Raw genomic sequence first — 24,690 nt, forward strand, 5'->3', positions numbered from 1 at the left:
TGTGAGCCCATTGTTGGGTAGGGACCGTCTCTATATGTTCCTGACTTGTACTTCCCAAGCACTTAGTACAGTGCTCTGCACACAGTAAGCGCTCAATAAACATGATTGAATGAATTAATGAATGAATGAATTCAAAGAAGGCACCTCTAATGGTAAAATTAACTTATGAGTGTGTGTATGCCCAAAAATGCCAATGTAGGTTCCACAGTCCCGGCCACATTGTGCAGACAAAAATGCTATGCCTTGAGTTTTCATGTTTGATTTTTGCAGTGACTCATTCTGTTTTCTCTTGTGTCTCTTTGTCTTTCATTCCTTATGGAATTTTGCCTAAAAAGAGTGTGTCTCTTTTGAATAAAGGTAGACAATGATGACATATAGAGGATAGAGCACGGTCTTGGGAGTCAGAAGTTCAGGGATTCTAATCCCGGCTCCACCATTCATCTGCTGTGTGGCCTTGGGCAAGTCATTAACTTCTCTGTGCCTCATTTTCCTCATCTGTAAAACAGAGTTTAAGACTGTGAGCCCCACATGGGACAGGGACAGTATCCAACCCAATTTGCTTGTATCCACCCCAGCGATTAGTACAGTGCCTGGCCCATAGTAAGCACTTAACAAATACAATTATAATAACAATAATAATACTTTATCCTTGGCTATTGATGCCTCTTTTCTTTGGGATGTAGTATTGTCTGAGGTTTCAATTTAATGTGTCCTTAAAATGCTTCCTCTGCCCTCTTGTTTTCTTGCTCAGTTATAGAAAATGTTTGGTAATGCTAGTCATTCATGTTCCTCACTTATCCCACTCAGAACTTCTGAGGACCATGACCCAAGGCTTTTCTTTGGGGGTTGCAGTATCTGAACTCAGAAATCTCCCCTTCTAGACTGTAAACTTGCTGTGAGCATGGAACATATCTACCAACTCTATTATACTGTACTCTCCCAAGAGCTTAATATAATGCTCTGTACACAGAAAGCACTCAATAAATATGATTGATTGATCGATTGATTGACTAGAGAAGCAGCATGTTGTACTGGAGAGAGAATGGGCCTGGGAATTAGAAGGACCTGGGTTCTAATCCCAGCTCTGCCATTTGCCTGCTGTGTGACCTTGGGCAAGTCACTTAACTTCTCTATGCTTCAGTTACCTCATCTGTTAAATGAGGATTAAGATTGTGAGTCCCATTTGGGTCAGGGATTTTGATTAGCCTGTACCTACCCTAAAGTGCTTAACAAATACCATCATTATTATAGAGAAGCAGCGTTGCTCAGTGGAAAAGAACCCGGGCTTTGGATGGGTTCAAATCCCGGCTCCGCCACTTGTCAGCTGTGTGACTTTGGGCAAGTCACTTAACTTCTCTGTGCCTCATTCCCTCATCTGTAAAATGGGGATGAAGACTGTGAGCCCCACGTGGGACAACCTGATCACCTTGTATCCCCCCACCCCCCACCGCTCAGAACAGTGCTTTGCACATAGTAAGCGCTTAATAAATGCTATTATTATTATTATTATTATTATCATTATTATGTGGTGGTAACAGACCTTGACACAGCCTTCCCTACTGCAACTGCCCATGTCTTGTGTTACTAACTAAGGGTTATAGTAGAGATTGATCACCAAGCCATTGCGACTGCCATCACCTCCAAAGACATTTTGGCCAAATCAATCATATTTATAGAGAATTTACAGCACAGAACACTGTAGTAAGTGCTTGGGAGAGTACAGTATACCAGAGTTGGCAGACTGCCAACTCTGCCCAAAGTGAGACTTGAATGGACCTTGTCAGATCCAATTTGGTTACTAATGGTATTCAAACAATCAATCAATCAATCAATCGTATTTATTGAGCACTTACTGCGTGCAGAGCAATGTACTAAGCGCTTGGGAAGTACAAGTTGGCAACATATAGAGACAGTCCCTACCAACTCTCCTGTCTAATGTGGGATGTTCTGTCACATTATACTTTACCATCAGTACTCAATATGCACATTCTTTACATTTTGGCCTTGGGCACACTATCCATCACAGGAAAACTTACATGCTGCCTTTTTACTTTAACTTCTAAACTTTTCAGTTGTGAGTATCTGACTCCATGTCCTTAAACATTATTTTCATTGCAATAGGAATAAAGTAAAGCTAATTAAAGGACCAAATAAAAAAACTGAACATCCTCTGTAAAGAGTATATTACTGAAGTTCATACTATTCAACCTGATTTTTAAAAAGGCAGCTCTAACTCAAAGTAGCCTCTACATATTCTGATACAGAATTGGAAAGTTGTTTTAACAAGTTCAACTGGTACCACCTGCAGGATATACATTGCAATGCATTTCTCGAATATTTCTACAATTCTTAGAATCAGTTCCCAATTTTTCCTCACTAAGTTATCACACTCCCATAATATTAGTGGAAATGGAACCATCAGTTCATACAGATATGAATATAAAATGGCTTAATTAGACATTTAAGAAAAAATCAATTAGGTGACAGAGGAGAAAATGTGCAAGCAAAATTGTCAGTAATGAAAATTATTTTATGGCTTTATGCAAACTTCCATTTACCACATTTAGGACCTTAGAATTTACATGTAATAGATAAATATTTGCAGTATTTATCTCAGATGCTACTCCAATTCTCAATAGTTATGTAAAATGCAGAGTTCCATTAAAGATTTTACATATGAAATTAATATGACTTGAAAATGGTCATACTTCCCTTTAAAACAATAAATGTAAGGTAAATATGTAATTTAGTCTCTCAGCATCTTTCATATCTAAATTGTTTTAGACTTTAATAAAACTGATTAGGAAAATTTGCACTGCTGGATTGTACAATTGCACTCATCCTGTCCAAAGAAAAGTGAATTCTCTAAAATTATGCCCTATATTTCTTCACAGGTAGTAAACAAAACCTCAATCCAGTCATTCCCTGGTGTCATCTGCACCACTGAAGCATGTAAGAAGGAAATGCCTGGAAAAATATGGAGGAGAAAACAGTAATAAAGTAACTTGTAAAAAATAAAGTCAATCCAGACTTGCAGGTGTTCATGGATTGGCATTTTCTAAAACATTCTATTTTACAGAACACTTACATTGTTTGACCGTAGAGAAACGCGACCTCCACATCGTGCGCAGAACTTGGTCCGGCAATAAGAGCATAAATGGCCGCAGCCATCGGCAAACTTTGTTTTCAGACAGATTCCACAAGTGGGGGCATCATCTTTATGCTCTCCTTGGTAGCGCCGGGCTTCTTCTCCTATTTTTCTCACTTGTTCTTTGTAGCTTTCAAACTGTTGATGCAATCTCCTGAGAAAAAAAAAACAAAACAGAGGAAAACTAAGTGAAACTTGCCTGTGGCAAGCCATTTCCTTACAACCAGATGACCAAAAACAGCTATATGAATAGGTACACCAAGGCATATGTAAGTTAGATATCAAGGAGAATAACAAATAAATGTCTTGTTGTACCTTTCATTTTCCACAAGTTTATATTTGTTATCTGACATAGTGGAGAAACTAGTGCCAACACTGCTTAAAAAGCGTGGCTCAGTGGAACGAGCACAGGCTTTGGAGTCAGAGGTCACGGGTTCGAATCCCCGCTCTGCCACATGTCTGCCGTGTGATCTTGGGCAAGTCACTTAACTTCTCTGGGCCTCAGTTACCTCATCTGTAAAATGGGGATTAAGACTGTGAGCCCCACGTGGGACAACCTAATCACCCTGTATCCTCCCCAGCTCTCAGAACAGTGCTTTGCACATAGTAAGCGCTTAACAAATGCCAATTATTATTATTATTATTATTACTTGGCAATGATGTCAGTAAGAGCTCAACAAATATGACTGAACTACGATTGAATGAATCAATAAGATTTTTTATAGAGGTGGAAGTCCCTTGCAAACTAAGAAGGATTTTACATTCCACATATATTTTCTAGCTTCTTACAGTATGATTAGAAATGACAATGTTTACAGTTTTACCCAATTTATCATGATTTATGTCCTTCAATTTTTTTTTTATTATGGCTACACTAAAAAATTTGTTAGGTTTTTCTTCATATTTCATCCACCAAAATTGATTGACTCAATACAAATGAATTTTAATTCTGGCCCTTGGGTGATAAATTTTTAATAAAGCCACTGTACTCAACAGAATCAATACAAATTTTAGGAAATGGTATCTAAAATTTTTGGTCATTTCCCTTCTTTCCACTCTATTAATGGTCTAGAATTTCCTTAGGTAATTAGTATCGGTGGTCAATTTTTTGCTTCTTTCTTGTGTGAGGGCCATCATTCTCTTTGCTCTAACACGCATCTCTTTCAAATCAAGACCAAGATGTGCAACATTGGAATCTACCATCTTAAATTAAGCTATCTCTCTATACAGTAAAGACTCCTCTAAACTTTAAATTTGTTATGGGCAGCGAATGTATCTGCTAATTCTGTTGTATTGTACTCTCCCAAGAGCTTAGTATAGTGCTCTGCACACAGTAAGCACTCAGTAAGCACTCAATAAATATGATTGCATGAGTAAATGAATGCTCTGCACATACTGAGCATTCAATAAATACTGTTGATTAATTGATTGATAATGATAATTGAAATGTGTTATTAGTGAATTCCAGGAAAGTGTAATATTATTGAAGAAAACTTGCCATAAACATGCTTTTGTATGCAAAATCCTAAAATGAAGGCTGAAAGAAAATCCAGTGATTATTAATTTTAAGCCTGCTTTTTATGTTCGCTGAAAAAAAAATCAGATCTACTTGTCTCTTAGTGCCACAGTTTTCACAGCCTCCTTTTCAATCAAACTGCAGTGGAATTGGCAACTTGTTCTTTGTCCTTCCATTCAAGCGCTTAGTACAGCTCTGCACACAGTAAGCGCTCAATAAATACGATTGATTGAATGAATGAATGTCTTTTTACATTCATTCTGACTGACAACCTGTCTGACTGACATTTGCTGCCCAAAGTACCGGAGACTTTACACTGCCTTCCTCATCCCATGGTCAGGTCTTCCAGAAATCTAGCACTGTCTTGACTGACAATAGAGTTAGCAGGCAAGGATAAGGGTAGAAAATACTTCCTATTACTCATACAGACTGTTCTGAGACGGGGCTTAGGTTGGAAGTCCTGAATCATTTCCGTTTTCTGCATGATGCTATTCATGCAAATATCTGGCTGGCACCAGGCCAGATAGGCCTTGAGCAAATCTGGATCAAAATCAGATTTTCCTCTCCAAAACTATCTTTCACAGTAAGTCAATTATTCTAAAAAGAAAAACCTAAAACTATTGTTTTTTTTACCATTCCTGCCAACAACATATTTCCTAGTTCTTACTTCCCACACTCATCCAAATCTGAACCATATAGAAATATATAGCTATGTAGCTCCTTGTGGGCAGGGACTGTGTCTACCAACTCTGTTATACTGTACATTCCCAAGCGCATTTGTACATTGCTCTGCACACAGTAATGGCTTATTAAATAAATCATTAATTGATTGATATATGCATAGGTACATATGTGTTTACATATTGAAACTTAAAGGCTAGGAGAGTTTATGAACTCCAATTTGGCCGTATCTCCCAAGCACTCAGTGCAGTGCTCTGCACATGGTGACTGATAAGCACACAAGATGGATGGATGGATGGATGGATGGATGGATGGATGGATAGCTAGACAGAGATAGGTAGATAGATAGATGATAGATAGATAGATAGATAGATATAGATAGATAGATAGATAGATAGATAGATACACAGATGCATAGATATATAGGTCAATAAGTAATTGTCATTCAATTATGTAAAGTCCGTTTCAGAGAGTGAGATCATATCTACCCAAGAAACTGGCTGAAAAGAAGACCATGTGGCCAACACACTGTCTTGTTAGTTCCTTGCTGCATTATTGGAGCTGTGCTTTATAAGGCCTCTAACTGTTTTTGAGCATGCTTTTTGGTATCCTAATTTAGACTTTTTGTTACAGGAGAGTACTTCTTCTCCTGATTGCTGCTCAGTGGGCTGGCCGAGCTGCAGGAGTTTTCCAACTAACTACTCCGCCGCTTTGAGTCCATTTTTTACTATGATTTTGAACTACATGGATCATATCACAGATATATGATGCATTTATATGATGCATGTTTATATATGATACATATTTATATGACTGCTTATGATATTTATGTGTATTTATACAAATCATTGTACAAATGTTCATATACTATGTGAGATATAAGGGGGTGACAAAACAGTACTGCATAGTGGAAAGAGCATGGGCGTGAGAGGTAGAGAAGGTAATCCTGGCTCTGCCACTTGCCTGCTGTGTAACCACGGGCAGATCATTGACTTCTCTGTGCCTCAGTTTCCCCATCTGTAAAATGAGCATCAAACACCTGTTTACCTTCCTATGAGCCCTATGTAGGACAGGGACTGTGTGACCTGATTTTCTTCTATCTACCCCAGTGCACAATACAGTGATTGGTATATAATAAGTGTTTAAAGAATACCACAATTATTATTATATATGATATTTATATATTCATATGTACAAATCACTATCTACTGCTGTAGATTTCAGATTTATCAAAATAGCAAGGCCAAGAGGGATCTAATTCACTTATTCTAGCAAACTGACATGAATCACTTTCCTCTGGAATCTTTGCAATGCAGGAATATCAAAACTCGCTAGTGGACCCAGCTATGGTGGCAGACAATGGAAATCTTGGAAATCCAGCAAGAAGAAGCAATAGCAGCAATTGATTAGAAAGCACATTACTTAGTATGCCCTGCTTAGAGGGTCCTGAATCTGTTCATTTTTGTAATCTCCTCCCACTGCGAACAGAATCAAAAATAGTTCTCGAAGATGTAACATACCTTCCTCCTGTAGGTACCTGCTGCTGCTATCTGCTTTTCTATGCTTAAGTGAGTAGATGGGCAGAGATACGTATCAAAGAGAGAAGGTCAGGGAAAAGAGGACTGCGGATGAGCAAGGGTGAAGATGAAACCTTAAGGCATCAGAAGTTCAATTTCTACAAGTAGGCTGAACACCCCCACACACACTCTCCACTCAAATAACAAAGGAAATAATGTGAATTCTTCAATTTCTAGTATAAAAATCATTGATGTAGATAACCTGATTGGCCTCTGTCACCTATATGGGAGATAAAGGAAGTATATACAGGGGAAATACAGTGATGAACAAAAGCAAGAAAGAAGAAAAACTATCTACTCTGTTTCATTTTGAATTATATACATAGTTTGTGCTACAGCAAAACTTGTCAGAAACAGCAAAATGCCTTTTTCTACGTTCCAGTCAAACCATTTAGGCATCTTTTGCATTGTTAGATGATGAACTGAATGTGGACCAAAATTACTAGTCAAAATTCTATATGGGCAAAATTATATTAGAATTTATTATTATAATTCAGTTGAAGGTTTATCTATCATGACAGGAAGATTCCCACACATCCGCTATATGGTAAATGTTAATTGGCAAGCAATGAGGACAGAAGAAAAACTTTAAGGAAACTGTAAAGCAAAGACTTAGATATTTTTATATTTTCTGGTTCTCCCTGGAGATGCATCCAGGTCTGTTTATAAGAGGCCACCAAATGTTACCCCAAATAAGGCTAGGACCAGTTTTCTGACAATATTTTTTTGTTTCTGGAGTTACTGTCTACAGTTAGGCAAAACTGGAAGTTCTCTTAGACCCCCTGATTGCCCCTTAGGAGGTACCTGGGTATGTGTCTCTACACATAGTAAGAACTCAATAAATACCATTAATTGACTGATATCACTGTTCTTAACGGCCTCTGTTGTTATTAAAAATAGTTCTGGCAATAAGGAGGAGGCTTGAGTTAGCCTATTCCAACCCCACCAACATAGGAGCTATGGGAGTACAGGTCAAAGCAGACATGGATATTATTGGAGGATGGGGAGCAAGAGACAATCTGGTCAGATGTTCAACTATCTCACCCTGGGAGCCACCCTTAACCTGAATAAATCCTGTGAATGAATTTTATTTTCCCTTTTCAGCTTTGGCCCTGACTCACTGTTAGACCTTAGCTTGGCACTTCCTCATCTCTTCACCTGATGACATGATTTATTTGCCCTACAAAATCCAGGTGAAATATATTGCTCCACCTTCTTCCCCCCCCCCCTCAAAATCACACCTGGAGATTTTCCAAGACTCTACCAGACTTGACTACGGGCGGGGCATACCCATTCCATTCCTAGCTTTGGCAGTAACTAGTGGTGGCTACAAGTCAAAATTCACCTATGCTGAACAGCAGCAGCAAGGGAGAGTCAAAGACAGAGACTCAAGTTGACTGCAATGATGAAGGCAATTGTAAACCATTTCCATATATTTACCAAGAAGACTTTATGGGACACACTACCAGAATGATTGCAGATGGAGTTGGGACGTTCTGGGAGGGATGTGTCCATGGAGGCATTACGGGCTGAAGATGATCGACAGCATAAAACGAGACCATCCTTCCTCCCCCCAATTTGTATTCATGAATTCCAGGGGGCAACACCAAGTGGAGGGCGGTTTCAGGAATGGTTGAAAGGAAGTGCTTACTCTCCTGGTCCTCTCCCAATATAACTCAGCCTGCACACTTCAGTCCCCAACAACAAAGGCTTATTGTGGTTTGCGCTCACCTCAACTACCAGACTCCTCGCTCAAACCCTCCTTCCCGCCTGGAACTCACTTCTGCAACATGCCTGACAGACCACCACTCTCCCCATCTTCAAAGTACTATGGAAATAATATCTCCTCCAGAAAGTCTTTCTTTGGTAGAAGGGATTATATGTCAACTTTATTGTACTCTCCCAAGCTATTAGTACACAGAGTAAGTGCTCTTAAGTACTAATAATTGATTGATTGATTTGGCAAAGCTGAGGAGAAAGAAAAGTGTGCCAAGGGAAGAAAGAGGGAAGTAGCTGTCAGGAAAAAGAGGGACAACTATTGCATTTCTTCACATTCTCCAGGGAAAAGCAATACCTAAAACCTGGTATTTGTTGAAGAATTCTGTGCCATCGTCTAAATAATTGCAGTTATTCTCCAAATATGTAACAGTGTCAAACTATTAGTAATGATTTTTTTTTCTGGCAGTAGTCAAGGAATGGTACAGTTTCCCGGACTACATGTTGAGTTGTTGAGATAAAAATAGTAATGTTCAGTGTTCATTCTCTGAAAGAAACACCAGAATAACACAATAGAGATTTAGACTCCATGGGACTCTGATTACCACGAATAGTTTTACTGTTGTCAAAAACTGCAATACGTCTTTCTGATAATTTTCCTGTTGCAATATTTTGATAATCACTTCAATTGATAAATATTTAATCATTTAGGAGCCTGTAATTTATATGTTCATACAGTTCATTTTTTTAAAAGCAAATGACTGGTCTTCACACATTTCCTCTGCAGCTTTGAAATAACAATGGAAACATGCCAGCTAGAAGGACAAGCATCCTACTCTGAAGAATTTGTGTACACAGGGATGTGATATATTAGCATGAAGTCATGTCCTTACTCTGCCACTCAGTTCTTAGACAAAGACCCAAATAAATGAACAAATCAAAAAAGATTAGCAAGATTCAGAGATGTGATCTTCTCTGGTTCCTGCAATATGACGGCTGTTGTTTATTTAGCCAAGTGTTGTCTGAAATTAATCAATCATATTTATTGAGTGTTTACTGTGTGCAGAGGACTGTACTAAGCGTTTAAGAGAGTACAACAAAAATAGCAGACACTTTTCCTGTCCATAGCAAGCTTACAATCTAGAGAGTACAATACAGGGCAATGTAAGTGCTGAATAAATGCTAATGTTAGAGGGAATATGGCATACTCTCATGCTATGTGGAAATACAACATTTGTCTAATGATTCTGAGATTTTTTGTTATTACAATTTATACACTTTACCTCTATTATATTTTTTAATAAATATTTTATTTCAGATGGACTTTACAATTTGCAACTTTTATCCTCATTTTGTATTTCTCTGGCTTTTTTGAGAGAATTTTTTATAAATTCCTATAGTGTATTCTTCGGCAGCTTAACTTTATATGCAAGAAAAGAAGTTAATACATGTCCCCAAAGCTTTGATAGTCTATATTTTACTGAGTAAAGTACTTTAAATGTGTACATTTTGGAGATATTAATAATTTATAATTTACACCCACAAAATATTCATTGCTTTTAATTGCTTTTAATGTAGGTCATATTCTCTTCCAATGTCCAGCAGATGGCACTGGAGATTTTCTTTTTACATGAAGTTCTCACAAATTCATTTAAATGAGAAAACCTTGGTTTTCAAGTATTGTGTTGAAATACAATTTAGGATGATTAGTAGGGAATATAAATTATTTTAAAAATGTATTGGCATTTTCAGTGGTGGCAAAGAACACCAAGTGCATTTCACTATATATGTTGTCGTTATACGGCCCCACCTTCAACCTGCTTATTGTTTTTTAGGTTTTTGACATGTTTTTCTTACCCCTCTTATGTTGAAGCTTTCTTTCCAAATGTATCTGATATAATCAGCACCCAGTTGTGATCTGTAAGTCTGACAAAGCATACTCATGAAACGATATGAGAAGTAGCGAGAAGCAGGGTGGCTTGGTTGAAAGAGCATGCGCTTGGGAGTCAGAAGTAGTGGGTTCTAATCCCAGCTCTGCCACTTGTCAGCTGTGTGACTTTGGGCAAGTCACTTAACTTCTCTGTGCCTCAGTTACCTCATCTGTAAAATGGGGATGAACACTGTGAGCCCCACATGGGAAAACCTGATTATCGTGTATTCATTCATTCAATTCAATCGTACTTATTGAGCGCTTGTATCTATCCCAGGGCTTAGAACAGTGCTTGGCACATAGTAAACACTTAATAAATATCATAATTATTATTATTATTATTATATGGCCCTAAGCGCTATTGGCTGGTCCCTTAAATGTTTTACTTTGGCAAGCTGTCATCACTAAACTTGTTCAATTATCCCAAAGTCATTCTCACAGGAAATTTACCTTTGATAAATGAACAGACTGGAAAATCCTTTACCTAGGTGGCAAGGTGGTAACATTGTTCAAACAAGTTTTTCTAATACTGGTACCCTTCAGAATTTGGAACTGAACGTTTTTCATAGTAGAGAGATATTACTAGCCTAACCTAGATATCAAAACTTCTAAAGCAATACTCTTTTGAAAAGAAAGAACAAAGGAATGCTCAAGAGAGAATGATAAATTATAAATGTCATTGTCAGAAGGGTATGGCGACACTTTGTGTTCAAGGGGGAAGCAACTGTTGTACCCAATGATTGTAGCAGCAGCAGCAGAAATATAGTTGTCAGGTTTTGGGTGGTTGCCCACTTCCTGGGGGAATAAGGAGAAAGTCTTTCAGAGCTGTGTTGCTGCCCCTTATATTTTCCCACTGCCACCTCACTATATCACCTTCTTCCATCCTTCTCCCAACAAGAACCCTGTCAAATCTAGACTGTAAGCTCATTGTGGATACACTACAACAATAAGCAGACACATTCCCTGCCTACGACAAGTTTACAGTCTGTTATATTTTTATATTGCACTCTCTGTGGCTGGCATTTTTAATGTTGCAACTGGTATCAATCCCCTGGTATGAAATTGCCACAGGTCAAAAGGAAAATAATTATCTTGTCCAGATTTATATCACGAAAACTCAGACACAGGGTGCTTTTTAATGCTGATGAGGGGGAGTTGTTGGAACATCAGAGAAAAGTCCACTGAGGAAAGCTAGGATAATTTCATGAAGTCAAATATCTGGGTGTGTAATTTCAATTAAAGAATAACAAATAAATGTCCTCAATGTTCTGGTTATAACACAAACATTTAAATGCCTTCTCTGTCTTTTAGAAACAAGGAGTTGTGAATTTCACCATGAACATGCTTATCCAGGGAACTTTAAAAAAATAAAATTCTTAAGCAAAAAGAAAAAATCTAGTTATGCTTTTTTCCCCTTATATCTGACCTATTGCAGAATGGGTGGGGGGCAGGGAACATTGGCAAGAGAGGAGGAAGGATTGGGAAAAAAGGAACTAAATAAAAGCTGTTGAGCTTTAATATTTGTTTCACTTGGGCACAGGGAAGAGAAATGTACTCTGGCTCTGAAGAAATTCAGTCCAAATTCTGCCTCCCACACTTTGGTACCCTGCCCTGATTCTTTAGGACATTTAGCAAGAACTGCAAAACTTCTAGCAGCCAATGAGAAGGGAAGATTCTATCTTCTTGTGCTCCACACTTACGCTACCTCAGGGGAAAGGTGCAGATAACTATCCCCTCACTTTTAAAAGTGTACGGTATAGTAGCCTCGAAGGTTGTTGCAAGACACTGGACAAATTATTTAACTAAGGGACTATCCCTAACAAAAATGTCTATCTGATTATTTGAAAACAAATCAATAAAAATCTGAACCATATGCATATATTTTTCTCTTTAAAGTGGTGTACATCGCAATAATTTGGCATAGTCAATATCTCAATACTAGTAACTGAAAACTACAGAAAATGCTATGGTTGGTAATACTGCCCGGTTAACAGGTGTCAAATAATAATGATGGAATTGGCTAAGCGCTTACTATGTGCAAAGCACTGTTCTAAGCGCTGGGGGGGATACAAGTAGACCAGGTTGTCCCACGTGGGGCTCACAGTCTTAATCCCCATTTTACAGATGAGGTAACTGAGGCAGAGAGAAGTTAAGTGACTTGCCCAAAGTCACTCAGCAGACATGTGGCGGAGCCGGGATTAGAACCCATGACCTCTGACTCCCAAGCCTGGGCTCTCTCCCCTGAGCTACGCTGCTTCGCCTTAAAATTAATTCCAACAGCTGCATTACAAGGATTTATCCCCTGGTCTTCTAGCACTAATAATGATAATAATAATAATGGCATTTGTTAAGCGCTTACTATGTGCAGAGCACTGTTCTAAGCACTGGGGGGGATACAAGGTGATCAAGTTGTCCCACGTGGGGCTCACAGTCTTAATCCCCATTTTGCAGATGAGGGAACTGAGGCTTAGAGAAGTTAAGTGACTTGCCCAAGGTCACACAGCAGACATGTGGCGGAGCCGGGATTCAAACCCATGACCTCTGACTCCAAAGCCCGTGCTCTTTCCAATGAGCCACGCTGCTTCAAGAAGGCAACACACCCGACTACTGTGCCCAGAATGCCAGCCTACAATACAACCTAGCTACCATTGCTTAGGCCACAAGGATGGAAATGAAGCAGACTTGATCCTGAACAGAGCACTTGTGAAAGGAGAAACACCGGATCTCTTATTTTGGCTGAAAATGTTTCAGAGTGGCTGCTTTTTCTGTATTTTCTTCTGCTCTGAGTCAACCATGAAAGAGAGAGGGCTGGGCAAAGCTGCCAAGGAGTGGACTCAGCCCTGAGGCAACACCGGGCCCTGCCTGAGGAAATAGCTTGCCTGCTGTGTGTCACCTCTTAGTCTGTTCGGCTTTAGGATCAGGTGAAGTCTCACAACTGCAGTGGTTCTGATTGCCCTGCTCCACCTCACCACCCTCTTCACTCAACTTCCTCTTATTGGAACAACTGGGCATTAAAAGATGCCTTGTCCTCTGCAACCCCTACCCTTAATCCAGTACGAGGCAACTTTTATTTTTATTTTCCCCTCTATTAGGCAGAGATCCCTGCTGGAGCCAACATATTAGTGCTGCTCTGGGATTCTAGCCTTTGCCCTGAGCGCCTAGTCACCTGTGTCCACTCTTTTTGATATCAGAGGAACTGTGGGGCAGGCAAAATAGACACAAAGGAGACATCACAGACCTGAAATATTACTCACTATGTCCCTCCCTTTTACAATAAAATGTGCAAGCATCAATTTAAGTGTAATATAAGAATGCTCTTTTTAAATTAGAAATGTATCTCCTCCCTAAACTCTTCAATTCTGGACAAGGGCTGGAGGGTATCATGTCTGAATAGATCAATTAAAATTATTGTCACCTGAGTCCAGTAGCTGATAAAGGTTGAAACCTATACCTATAATAATGATGGCATTTGTTAAGCACTTACTATGTGCAAAGCACTGTTCTATGCGCTGAATCTACCTGAGAGACTGAATCTTGACTGTGCCAGCATTAGACACTTAGATGAGCATTTGGATGGGCTGAAAGAAGGGGGCCCAGAAGTTGGGGGTGGGGAGTGGTCCCTAAGGTGAGGAACTTATCCTTGGGATGGTATCTCCGAAAAGTTAGAAGATAAGAAAACAGAGCTTCAGCTCTGGAACCTATGGTAGTTTCCATTTACATCATAATGAGCTTCCTTTAATTTCATTTTGAGACTTTTTAAAGAAGACCGATCAGTGCCTCCTGAAAGATTCCCAATTTCTGATGTGCAGAGAACCTAATACCTAATGGACTAGCACAAGTACATTGCATCAGTGAAAAGTAGCAAGTGTCACTGCACCCTTGAAAGATCACAAAATGACGGCTCTTCCTCTCAGTCTTCTGTTCTCTCCGCTCTGCTTTTAAGCATTGGTAAATACGTCCTCTAGACTGTAAGCTTATTCTATACACTGTAAGCTCGTTGTGGTCAGGGAATGTGTCTGTTCATTGTTATAGAGTGCACTCTCAAGTGCTCTGCACAGAGTAAGTTCTCATTAAATATGACTGAATGGGTTCTCCATTGACCTGGCAAAAATCACTTTCTCTTGACCTTCTGTTTTTGTGAACTTGACAGGGAAGTAGCCCTGCCCCCTCACTAGCTCAGCTATTTCCCGGTTCTGGCTCTTGTCTGCAAAGGTAGAGGAAGAGGTGTGAGGGTGAAGATTCCAAGCGGAAGGATAGGAGTGGGCTGCAGAAGAGGCTGATCCCCTGCCCCCTCCCCTATGCAATCCAGTCCAACTGTAGACAGATAGCTTTTCAGCCCCGATTGGCAGGCACTGCGGACTGCAAATGGCCAAAATTGGCGGGGGGAGAGGTGATGGGGCAGGGGGGTGGCAGGGAGAGGGGAAGGGAAAAGTGGTGGCAATGCCAGAAGCAGAGAGTTCCCTAATAGAATCTACTGATGTTGGAATTGTTAAAAAAGAAAATAGTCCAAATAATATACACAGAATAGAGGGATTAATATGATGGAGATACATTAGGGGAGCCAGTTAAGGGTATAGGGAGGGGAGCCAGAAAAGTTATGGAACTGGGGAGGGAAGCCCTGACCTTACAGACCTCGGGGTTTATTTACCACATCTTCACATACCTATATTGATTTATGCAGTCTACTATTTAAGCACTCTTCCCCCATCTGCATATTATTGTGTTTTTCCCTCCCATTAGACAATTGTAATTTCCTTAAGTGAAAAAACTGTGTCTCTATAGAACTCTATAGAAATCTCCCAAGTGCCTATTATAGTGCTCTGCACATAGTAGATGTTCATTAAGTACTGATTAATTGAAAGGAAAGAGGTTCTGTGGGTAATTTCTGGATTCCCTGTGTAGCAAAAGTCGTTGCCCTGACGAATACCTCCTCAGCGAGGGACTGGGGCTAGGCACCCTTGCATAGCTGCTACAGCTTTCCAAGGCATGTGCACCATTACCATTCACTGCTATTTTCTCTTTTTTCATATCATCATCAATCGTACTTATTGAGCGCATACTGTGTGCAGAGCACTGTACTAAGTGCTTGGGAAGTACAAGTTGGCAACATATAGAGACAGTCCCTATCCAACTCCTAAAGAAGTATTCAATCCACATCTTCCCACACCTCAGAAACTTCCGGTCTTTGCCCATCCATCTCTATATAAAACAGAAACTCCTTATCATAGGTTTTCAGACATTCAATCAGTTCTCCCCTTCCTATTCATTCATTCAATCATATTTATTGGGCACTTACTGTTACTAAGCACTTGGGCGAATACAATATAAAAATAACCTTACCTTGATAATGTCCTACTAAAAGCCAATGGGCATACTTCACTCCACTAATGTCAACTTACTCACTGTAACTCAATCTCATATGCCTCATCTCTGACCCCTTGCCCATATCCAACCCCTGGCCTGGAACTCTTTCCCCGTTTAGACGTGACAGACCATCACCACTCTCCCCACATTCAAACAAAGCCCTGTTTAAATCAAACCTTCTCATTTCCCCTGTGTAAACTCCTCTTCTGTGTTACCAACACACTTGGCTCTGTACCCTTTAATAATAATGATGGTATTTGTTACGCGCTTACTGTGCCAAACACTGTTCTAAGCGATATTCACCCAACCCCAGTTCCATAGCACTTATGTATATATCCCTTCTCTTCTCCCAATTCCACTATCTGTAATTTATTTTTCTGTCTGCCTCCCTGTCTTGACGGTAAGCTCTCTGTGGGCAGGTATAGGATCTACCAACTCTACCATACTGTACTTTCCATGATGCTTAGTATAGTGCTCTACCCACTAAGCACTCAATAAATATTGATTTTTTTGAACTGCCGATTTTTTAATGGTATTTGTTAAGTGCTTACTATGTGCCGAGCACTGTTCTAAGTGCTAAGCACTGTTCTAAGTACTAACTGCCCACTGTGTGACGTTGGCCAAGATTCTTTACATCTCTAGGCCTCAGTTTCCTCATCTGTAAAATGAGTGAGCATCCCATGAAAGAAAGGAACTATTTCCAATCTGATTATCAAGCAGTTAGTACAGTGTTCTGCACACAGTAAGCGCTCAATAAATACGATTGAATGAATGAACGAATAATCTTGCATCTATCACAGCATTTAGAACAATGTCACAGAGTGCTTAACAAATATTATTATTATAATTATACAGAATAGCAAGACTGTGAGCCTGTTGTTGGGTAGGAATTGTCTCTATCTGTTGCCAAATTGTACTTTCCAAGTGCTTCATACAGTGCTCTGCACCAAGTGCTCAATAAATATGACTGAATGAATGAACTAATGCAAATACAACAGGATGAAGAGTAAAGTGTTGTATGTACAAATAAATAAGTAAACAAGTGAATAAATGAATACAATTATAAGTAGATATATAAAGTCCAAGGATAGGAATGAATAAAATACATAAATGCTATTTTGATATGATTGGGGTGTGTGAATGAATTGAGTACAGCTTCCTCGAGGGTGTGGAATTTTAAGAGAGTTTTAATGATGGTAAAAGGTTCAGATAAGTGGGAGGTGGCCAGAGGGGAGTATGGTTTACTGGATAGGAATGGAGGGAGAGGTGTTATAGTTGATTTTAGTTTTATACATTCAATTCTTAATGATACGACATGTCGAAAATATATGTTAAAATACAAAAAGGTAGCCAATCGAAAAAAGAGTCACTGTCTTTCAACAATAGACAAACAAGCAATCACATGAGATCAAATTATTATTGCAAAAATAAATTATGCATACATATATATATATATATATATAACCTATAAATTTATATTTGCACACATTAAAATAAGGAACCCTGGCCGAAAACAGCCAAGGTTTATTTTATATATTAACAACATATATATGGTCATACACTGATCTGAAGCTCAATTTGGTTTTCTGCGCATGAGAAAATGTATTCATAGCCAACTTATTTAGCTTTCAATTTTTAAACAGAGATATCTTCATTTCCTGGATTTTCCTTGTGCTGTATTCCAAATTAGTCAGCAATCATTAGGTACAGTATTTCAAAGTGATTTTTGAAGTACATTTCAATGCCTAAGTGACAAGTTGTAATTTCCTTTCTGTTATATTTGCTAATGGTGACATCTGTTTTCATTCTTTAATTAAAACATATTGTTAAATAAGCTTTTAAGACCTAACTATGATCTGAAAAATAAAACAGATGTTGCATCCACTTTTACATACATGCAAATGCTGATCAGATGGTAAGTCATTCCAAGGAGTCAGCTCTGAACACCAACCACCTTGTGTAAAATGCTGCATTTTCGAAGTAGAAGTAGAATTTGCCCTGATCCTTGTGAACCTGCCCTATCCTGAGTCACAGCAGTACTTTGATTCCAGACACCACCTTATTGGCCTTCAGATAATAATAATAATGATGGCATTTGTTAAGCGCTTACTATGTGCAAAGCACTGTTCTAAGCTCTGGGAGGGATACAAGGTGATTGGGTTGTCCCACGTGGGGCTCACAGTCTTAATCCCCATTTTACAGATGAGGTATCTGAGGCTCAGAGAAGTTAAGTGACTTGCCCAAGGTCACAGAGCAGACATGTGGCGGAGCCGACATTAGAACTCATGACCTCTGACTCCAAAGCCTGTGCTCTTTCCCCCGAGACACACTGATTCCCCAGCTTCCTCTGCTTCAGATCCCCTGCTTGGGGGACCACTCGCTCCCTTTTTAAAATTTTTACACCCAACGACAACAATAATAATAGATATATCAAAATGATAATAATAGTTTTATTGTTATTGTCATTATTGTAAGCCCGTTGTTGGGTAGGGACCGTCTCTATATGTTACCGACTTGTACTTCCCAAGTGCTCAGTACAGTGCTCTGCACACAGTAAGCACTCAATAAATACGACTGAATGGATTATACAAGTTAAGAGCTTACTATCTGCCAACCACTCTACCAAGCACTGGAATTGGTACAAGATGACCAGGTTCATTCATTCAATCATTCACTCATTCATTCATTCAATCGTATTTATTGAGTCCTTACTGTGTGCTTAGCACTGTAGTAAGTGCTTGGGAGAATACTATAACAATCAACAGACACATTCCCTGCACAAACCAATTTGGATACAAGCCCTGCCCTTCATAGGACTTGTAAATTGAAGGAAGAACAGATACTGTAACCCCATTTTACTCAAATAGGAGCCATAATTATACCTTTCTAATCACATGGTGCACAAAGTAGGAATAGTCCATTTACAATTTTACATTGTTTTGCTATTTTTAATATGCTTTACATTTCATTGGGACACACTTTTTTAATGAAATTTTTGAAAAGCACTTACTATGTGCCCGGCAAAGTACTAAGTGTTGGGGTAGATACAAGTTAATCAGGCTAGATCACCCAGCAGGTAAGTGGGAACAGGAACTAGAACACCTGCTTCATGGTTCCCGGTTCCATGCACTTCAGGCCATGCTCTATCACTCTGTACTGCAATTGGATGATTTTCAAGATCTCTAGGTCTTCAAAACCTCAGTCCACACCTTTCTTTGTGTCTCTCTCTCTATATGTAAATGTGTACATATGTATGTGTGTCTTTGTGTTCGAGTCAATGTCTTCATATTCTTCTTTCTTTCTATGTCTGCCTAACCCTTTGTGTATATATGCCTTTATGACTTTACCAATGGATTTAAGCTGCTGGGCAGTGGGCTGCATGGCTTTGCCCCTCTCCAACCCCATCACCACGATTAAATCACTACTGACACTCCCAGACTGTCACAGTCAGAGGAGAAAGATAAAGGGACAGCAGTAACACTCCTAATTTTTCATTTTTCAAACGTTCAGAAAATCATGACAATTTGGACCATGGACTGCCACTATTTTTTATTGAATTCAGCCCTGTAATTTCCTCTCTGTATTTTCCTCTCCCCAGTATTCCCAAATTGTAACTCCTGTGAGTCAGGGCTGACTGCATCAGTTGTCCTGTATTACTTCCTGGTCCTTGGCACAAAGCTCTACACAGTAAACTCATCCTCTAGACTGTAAACTCGTTGTGGGCATGGAAAGTGTCTGCTGATTCTGTTGTATTGTTCTCTCCCAAGTGCTCAGCAAAGTGTTCTGCACATAGTAAGCACTCAATAAATACCATTGATTGATTGATTGATCGTACGCACTTAATAAATTTCACAAAAGAGAGAAGTGTCATTATGTGTCTTGGACTCATTCATTATTGTCTTAGCCATGCAATACCTGTAACTTTGCTATAAATGCTAAATTACGCTTCAGGTTTACATGTAGAGCATCAGGGCTGACAGGTCAGTTTTTAAACTTTTTTGTGGTATTTTTAAGCTCCTCCTATGTGTCAGGCTACGTTTTAAGTTTCTACAAAAGCATCTGGGCCATGATTTTTCTTTTAGACTGTGAGCCCACTGTTGGGTAGGGACTGTCTCTATATGTTGCCAACTTGTACTTCCCAAGCACTTAGTACAGTGCTCTGCACACAGTAAGCACTCAATAAATACAACTGATTGATTGATTTTCTCTCCTAAAGAACATCCAGTGGTTGCCCATCCACTTCTGCAAACAGACACTCCTTATCATTGGCTTTAAAGCACTCAATCACCTTTCCCCTTCATACCTCTCCTCATTGTTCTCCTACTGCAACTCGGCCAATGCACTTCTAGTACTGCCCTTCTAGTACCAACCTTCTTTCTGTACCTCAATCTCGTCTATCTCGCCACCGACCTCTCACCCACGTCCTGCTTCTGGCCTGGAACAGCCTCCCTCTTCACATCTGACAGAAAGTTACTCTCCCCTGCTTCAAATCCTTATTGAAGGCATATCTTCTCCAAGAGTCCTTCCCTAAGTCCTCTTTCCCACTTCTGCCACTCCCTTCTGCATCACCCTGACTTGCTTCCTTTATTTAAGCTCTTACTATTTGTCACGCTCTGTTCTAAGTTTTTGAAAAAAACATTCAGGCCATGATTCCTCTCCTCAAGAACATCCAGTGGTTGGCCATCCACCTCTGCATCAAATAAAAACCCCTTACCATTGCTTTAAAGCACTCAATCACCTTTGCCCTTCCTACCTCACCTCACTATTCTCCTCCCAGCCCCATAGCATTTATGTACATTTCTGTAACGTATGTATTTATATTAGTGGTTTTCTCCCTCTCTAGACTGTAAGTTCATTGGGAGCAAGGATTGTTTTTGTGATATTGTTGTATTGTATTCTCCCAAGCACTTACTAAAGTGCTCTGCATACAGTAAGCACTCAATACATATGTTTGACTGACTGACTGACAGTCCAAGTCCCAAATGAGGCTCACAGTCTTAATCCGCATTTTAAACATGAGGTAACTGAGGCACAGAGATGTTAAGTGACTTGTCCAAGGTCACACAACAAAGAACAACAGGAAAAGACACTACCTCATGGCTGATTCACTTACAATATTAAACTGGGGTACACCTTTGGAAATGGTTGTCTACTATTTTGGCATCCCATAAATGTTTATGTCCCTGTAACATGATGTCTACCTCTTTCACCTTTCTTCTGAAAAGTTAAACTCCTAATTGACAAATAACTCCTTTCTGCAAAGTCTGCATATTCCCTCTAATTGCAGTAATGATGGTGATTGTGACAAATTACTGGTCCGACCCTTATGAATTAATGGATCTAATCCCCTAGGTAGTGGTTAAACGGATCACTTTTTTCTCCTCTGCATCACTTTTCCTTAATATTTACTGAGTACTTATTGGACTCAGGCATTTTACTACCTACTAGAATGTAGTAAAATACAACCACAGCTAATTAGTTAACCTAGAAGATGAAGGAGAGAAGCATAATCAAGCACAGATAGGTGGTGGGCTGGTGACGGCATCACAGAAGAGGGAGAAACTAAAGAATAAGAGGTGTGTGACTTGACAGATGATGAATTGAAGGCGTGTCTGCTAGTGGGGGATAGCATGATCTAAGGAAGGGAGGAGTGGGAGCTGAAACCAGTAATCATCTTGACAGGTTGAGGGGAACAGGAGATAAAAGTATGATAAGGCACACAGATACTGAGTTTAAGGTAATGCAGCCTAGAGTGGAAAGAGAAATGGGCCTGCAAGTCAGAGAACCTGGGTTCTAATCCCAGCTCCACCAATTGTCTGCTGTGTGACCTTTGGCAAGTCATTTAACTTCTCTGTTCCTCAGTTCCTTCACCTGCAAAATGGGGATTTTAAGACTGTGATCCCTATATGAGGGACAGGACCTGTGCTCAACACAATTATCTTTATACAGCACTTAGTACAGTGCCTGGGACATAGTAAGCGCTTATCAAATACCACAATTATCATTATTATTATTATCATTATTATTATGCCAATATCTAAGAAAGTCTAATCTGAGGTAAACATATTTAAGCTAAATAATTGAAGGTAAATTGAAAATCTTTTAGAAGACTTTCCTTTTGAGGAAGTATCTTGCCAGTGGAAAGCCTCCATTCATTTTCATTTCATGTCTAAATGTCTGTGTCTGAAAATGCCCCCACACAGATACACACAAAATATGCAGATATATGAAAATACAAAATACAACTTATTTTTTAAAAGATGACACCAGAGATGGTGAGACTGTATCTATGTATGTGGCTCTGGTGAAAAGGCCTCACACAACTAATATTCCATTCCATATTATGTAGTTCCTAGCCTATATTTTATAAATGAACATTCTGCCTTCCATATTTACTTTCATCCCCTGTAAATCCATCATACAACAGTTTCTTGGGAATCCAGCTCATAGCCCATTCTCCTCCCATGTCCTTCCCAGGGCAAGTATCTCCAGGTTGGTTAAATCCTAGGATTTCATTGTGGAGAACTGTGCCCTATATTTTGACAATCAAAATGGATTCGAAGTGAATAGATGAAACTCTGGGAAGTCACATACATTTTCTCTTGTAATTTCTTGTATTGAAGCCACATAGAAGGCTGGATGGACAACAGCCCTACTTTGTAAATCTTTGATTGGCCATGAAAGATATTGCATCATTGCTGATGTGCTTTGTCAAAAATTAAAAAACAAAAAGAAAATGAATGAGGCTTCTTTGAGCCTTTATATTCACTTATACTTTATTACTTAGTGGTTTATTGCCTAGGAAGCAGAACATCTGATTCTACATGTTCTCTGCAATGGCCTCAAAAGTGGTCTTCGGCATACTGCAGTTCCCAGGGGATATTTTTATTGTGTAGATTTATTTCAAATGGAAATTACTATATCCTCTATTATATTAATTATTTTTAAATGGCAAGATGAAACATAAAGCCCTCTTGTTACCAAGGTTTGCTTCTAGATGACTTATTTTGGGATCTTACACTGCACATATATCAAAAATAAGACCAAACAGCCAGTATAACCATCGTAGGGTAGCACAGCTTTCTCTGCTGTCTTCATTACTTTTTTCCATCTCATTGCTACATTTCAGATGTGGCAGTGACTTGGACTTTTGCTAAGTGCACTCCTTGTCCAACTTAGATAGCATAAATAGTATTATGCATGATCATGATCTATTGTTCTATTGAAGGCAAGTTAACAAAACGCTCCTTGAATTCTTCTCAAATGATTTCTTGGTACATATTCATGAAAAAGGTTATAGGTAGGGGTGTCAGAAACATATTTTATATTTCATGTTTCAACATCCTCTCTCTGCCTTTTACCTTGGGTATAATGCTTTTCTTCTGTTTTGCTCATTTCTCTGACCACTGACATTCACATTTCATCTTTCCTTTGATTCTCTGATATCTACCCTGGCCATAGTAGTAGTTTCTATTAAGTTTCCAGTGAAAGTTATGAGTGACGCTAAGCCTCAATTTCAGTTTTTCCACTAATTCCTTGTATTTTGGAACACAGGATGTTAATATTTCTGTTACAACACTGGCATGGACAAAAATGTAAGTACTGAGGGGTAAATGAAAAAAACACCTTTTCCACTAATTAGAGATTAATGTCTCCCATCCTTGGCTTGCTTGTGGAGGATCAAAACCCTCCCTGACAGGGCCACAGAACACAGAGGTATGACATGTAGACAAATCTTAGCCCAACATAAATTAATGAATTTTATTTATTGAGCGCTTACTCTATGCAGAACACTGAACTAAGCACTTAGGACATTACAATACAATAGAGTTGGTAGTCTTATTCCTTGTCCACAGGAGTTTGCAGTCTATAGACACAGAAAGACATTAAAATAATTTACAGATATGTTCATAAGTGCTGTGGGGCTAAAGGTAGGGTGAATATCAAGTGCTTAAAGAGTAGAGATCCAACTGCATAAATGACACAAAAGGGACAGTGAGTAAGGGAAATGAGGGCTTGGTGGGGAAATAATTTTTGGAGGAGATGTGACTTTAATGACATAAAAGTGTGGAGGAAGGTGGTCTGTTATATGAAAAGAAAGGCAGTTTCAGTCATAGGGAGGATGTCGGAAAGAGGCTAGCAATGAGATAGGTGAAATCAAGGTACAGTGAGTAAGTAGGTTGGTGGGAAAGGAGTTAAGTTCAGGCTGGGTTATAGTAGGAAATCAGCAAAGTAAGGTAGTAGTGGGAAAGCTGATTGAGTGCTTTATATTTTATGGTAAGGTGTTTCTACTTGATGTAGAGCTGAATGGGCAACTAATGAAGGTTCTTGAGGAGCTGGGAGATGTAGACAGAATTTTATTTAGAAAAATGATGTGGGCAACAGAGTGAAATAAGGACCGGCTTGGGAAGAGAGATGAGGCAGTATTTTAATTTTCACTGTCTCTACCACTAACTTGAGGAACAGTGAATAAGTAACAACATCAACTGTCCTCATCTGTGATAGACAACAGTAATACCAGTGATTCCTAGGAGTCATCCTGAAGAATTACAATGAAAATGATTACTACAACCTCTGCAAATAAAGAATCTTAGAATTTGGACAGTGTCATTAGTAATGTCAAAATAATCACTGATGTCAAGATGAGTTATTTATATCAGCCTCTTAGCAATACTTCTAGCACACAGGGGAGTCGAAGTGATGCCAATCTCCTGTGTCCCTGTTGTGTCACTCACAGCACGATACAAAATTTTCGAGG

At 39.2% G+C, this 24,690-nt stretch overlaps 1 protein-coding gene across 16 annotated transcripts in view; it reads right to left on the minus strand.

Annotated features, from left to right (window-relative positions):
* RIMS1 (regulating synaptic membrane exocytosis 1) overlaps positions 1 to 24,690 on the minus strand; it is a 554,640-nt gene that overhangs the window by 327,370 nt on the left and 202,580 nt on the right. For all 16 annotated transcript variants that reach the window (XM_038748659.1, XM_038748658.1, XM_038748657.1 and 13 more), the window contains one exon: positions 3,089 to 3,302. In XM_038748659.1, coding sequence (XP_038604587.1) covers positions 3,089 to 3,302 — 214 coding nt within the window. The remainder of the gene's footprint in view (positions 1 to 3,088; positions 3,303 to 24,690) is intronic.

Source organism: Tachyglossus aculeatus, chromosome 1 (genome assembly GCF_015852505.1).
Source record: "Tachyglossus aculeatus isolate mTacAcu1 chromosome 1, mTacAcu1.pri, whole genome shotgun sequence".
NCBI lineage: Eukaryota > Metazoa > Chordata > Mammalia > Monotremata > Tachyglossidae > Tachyglossus > Tachyglossus aculeatus.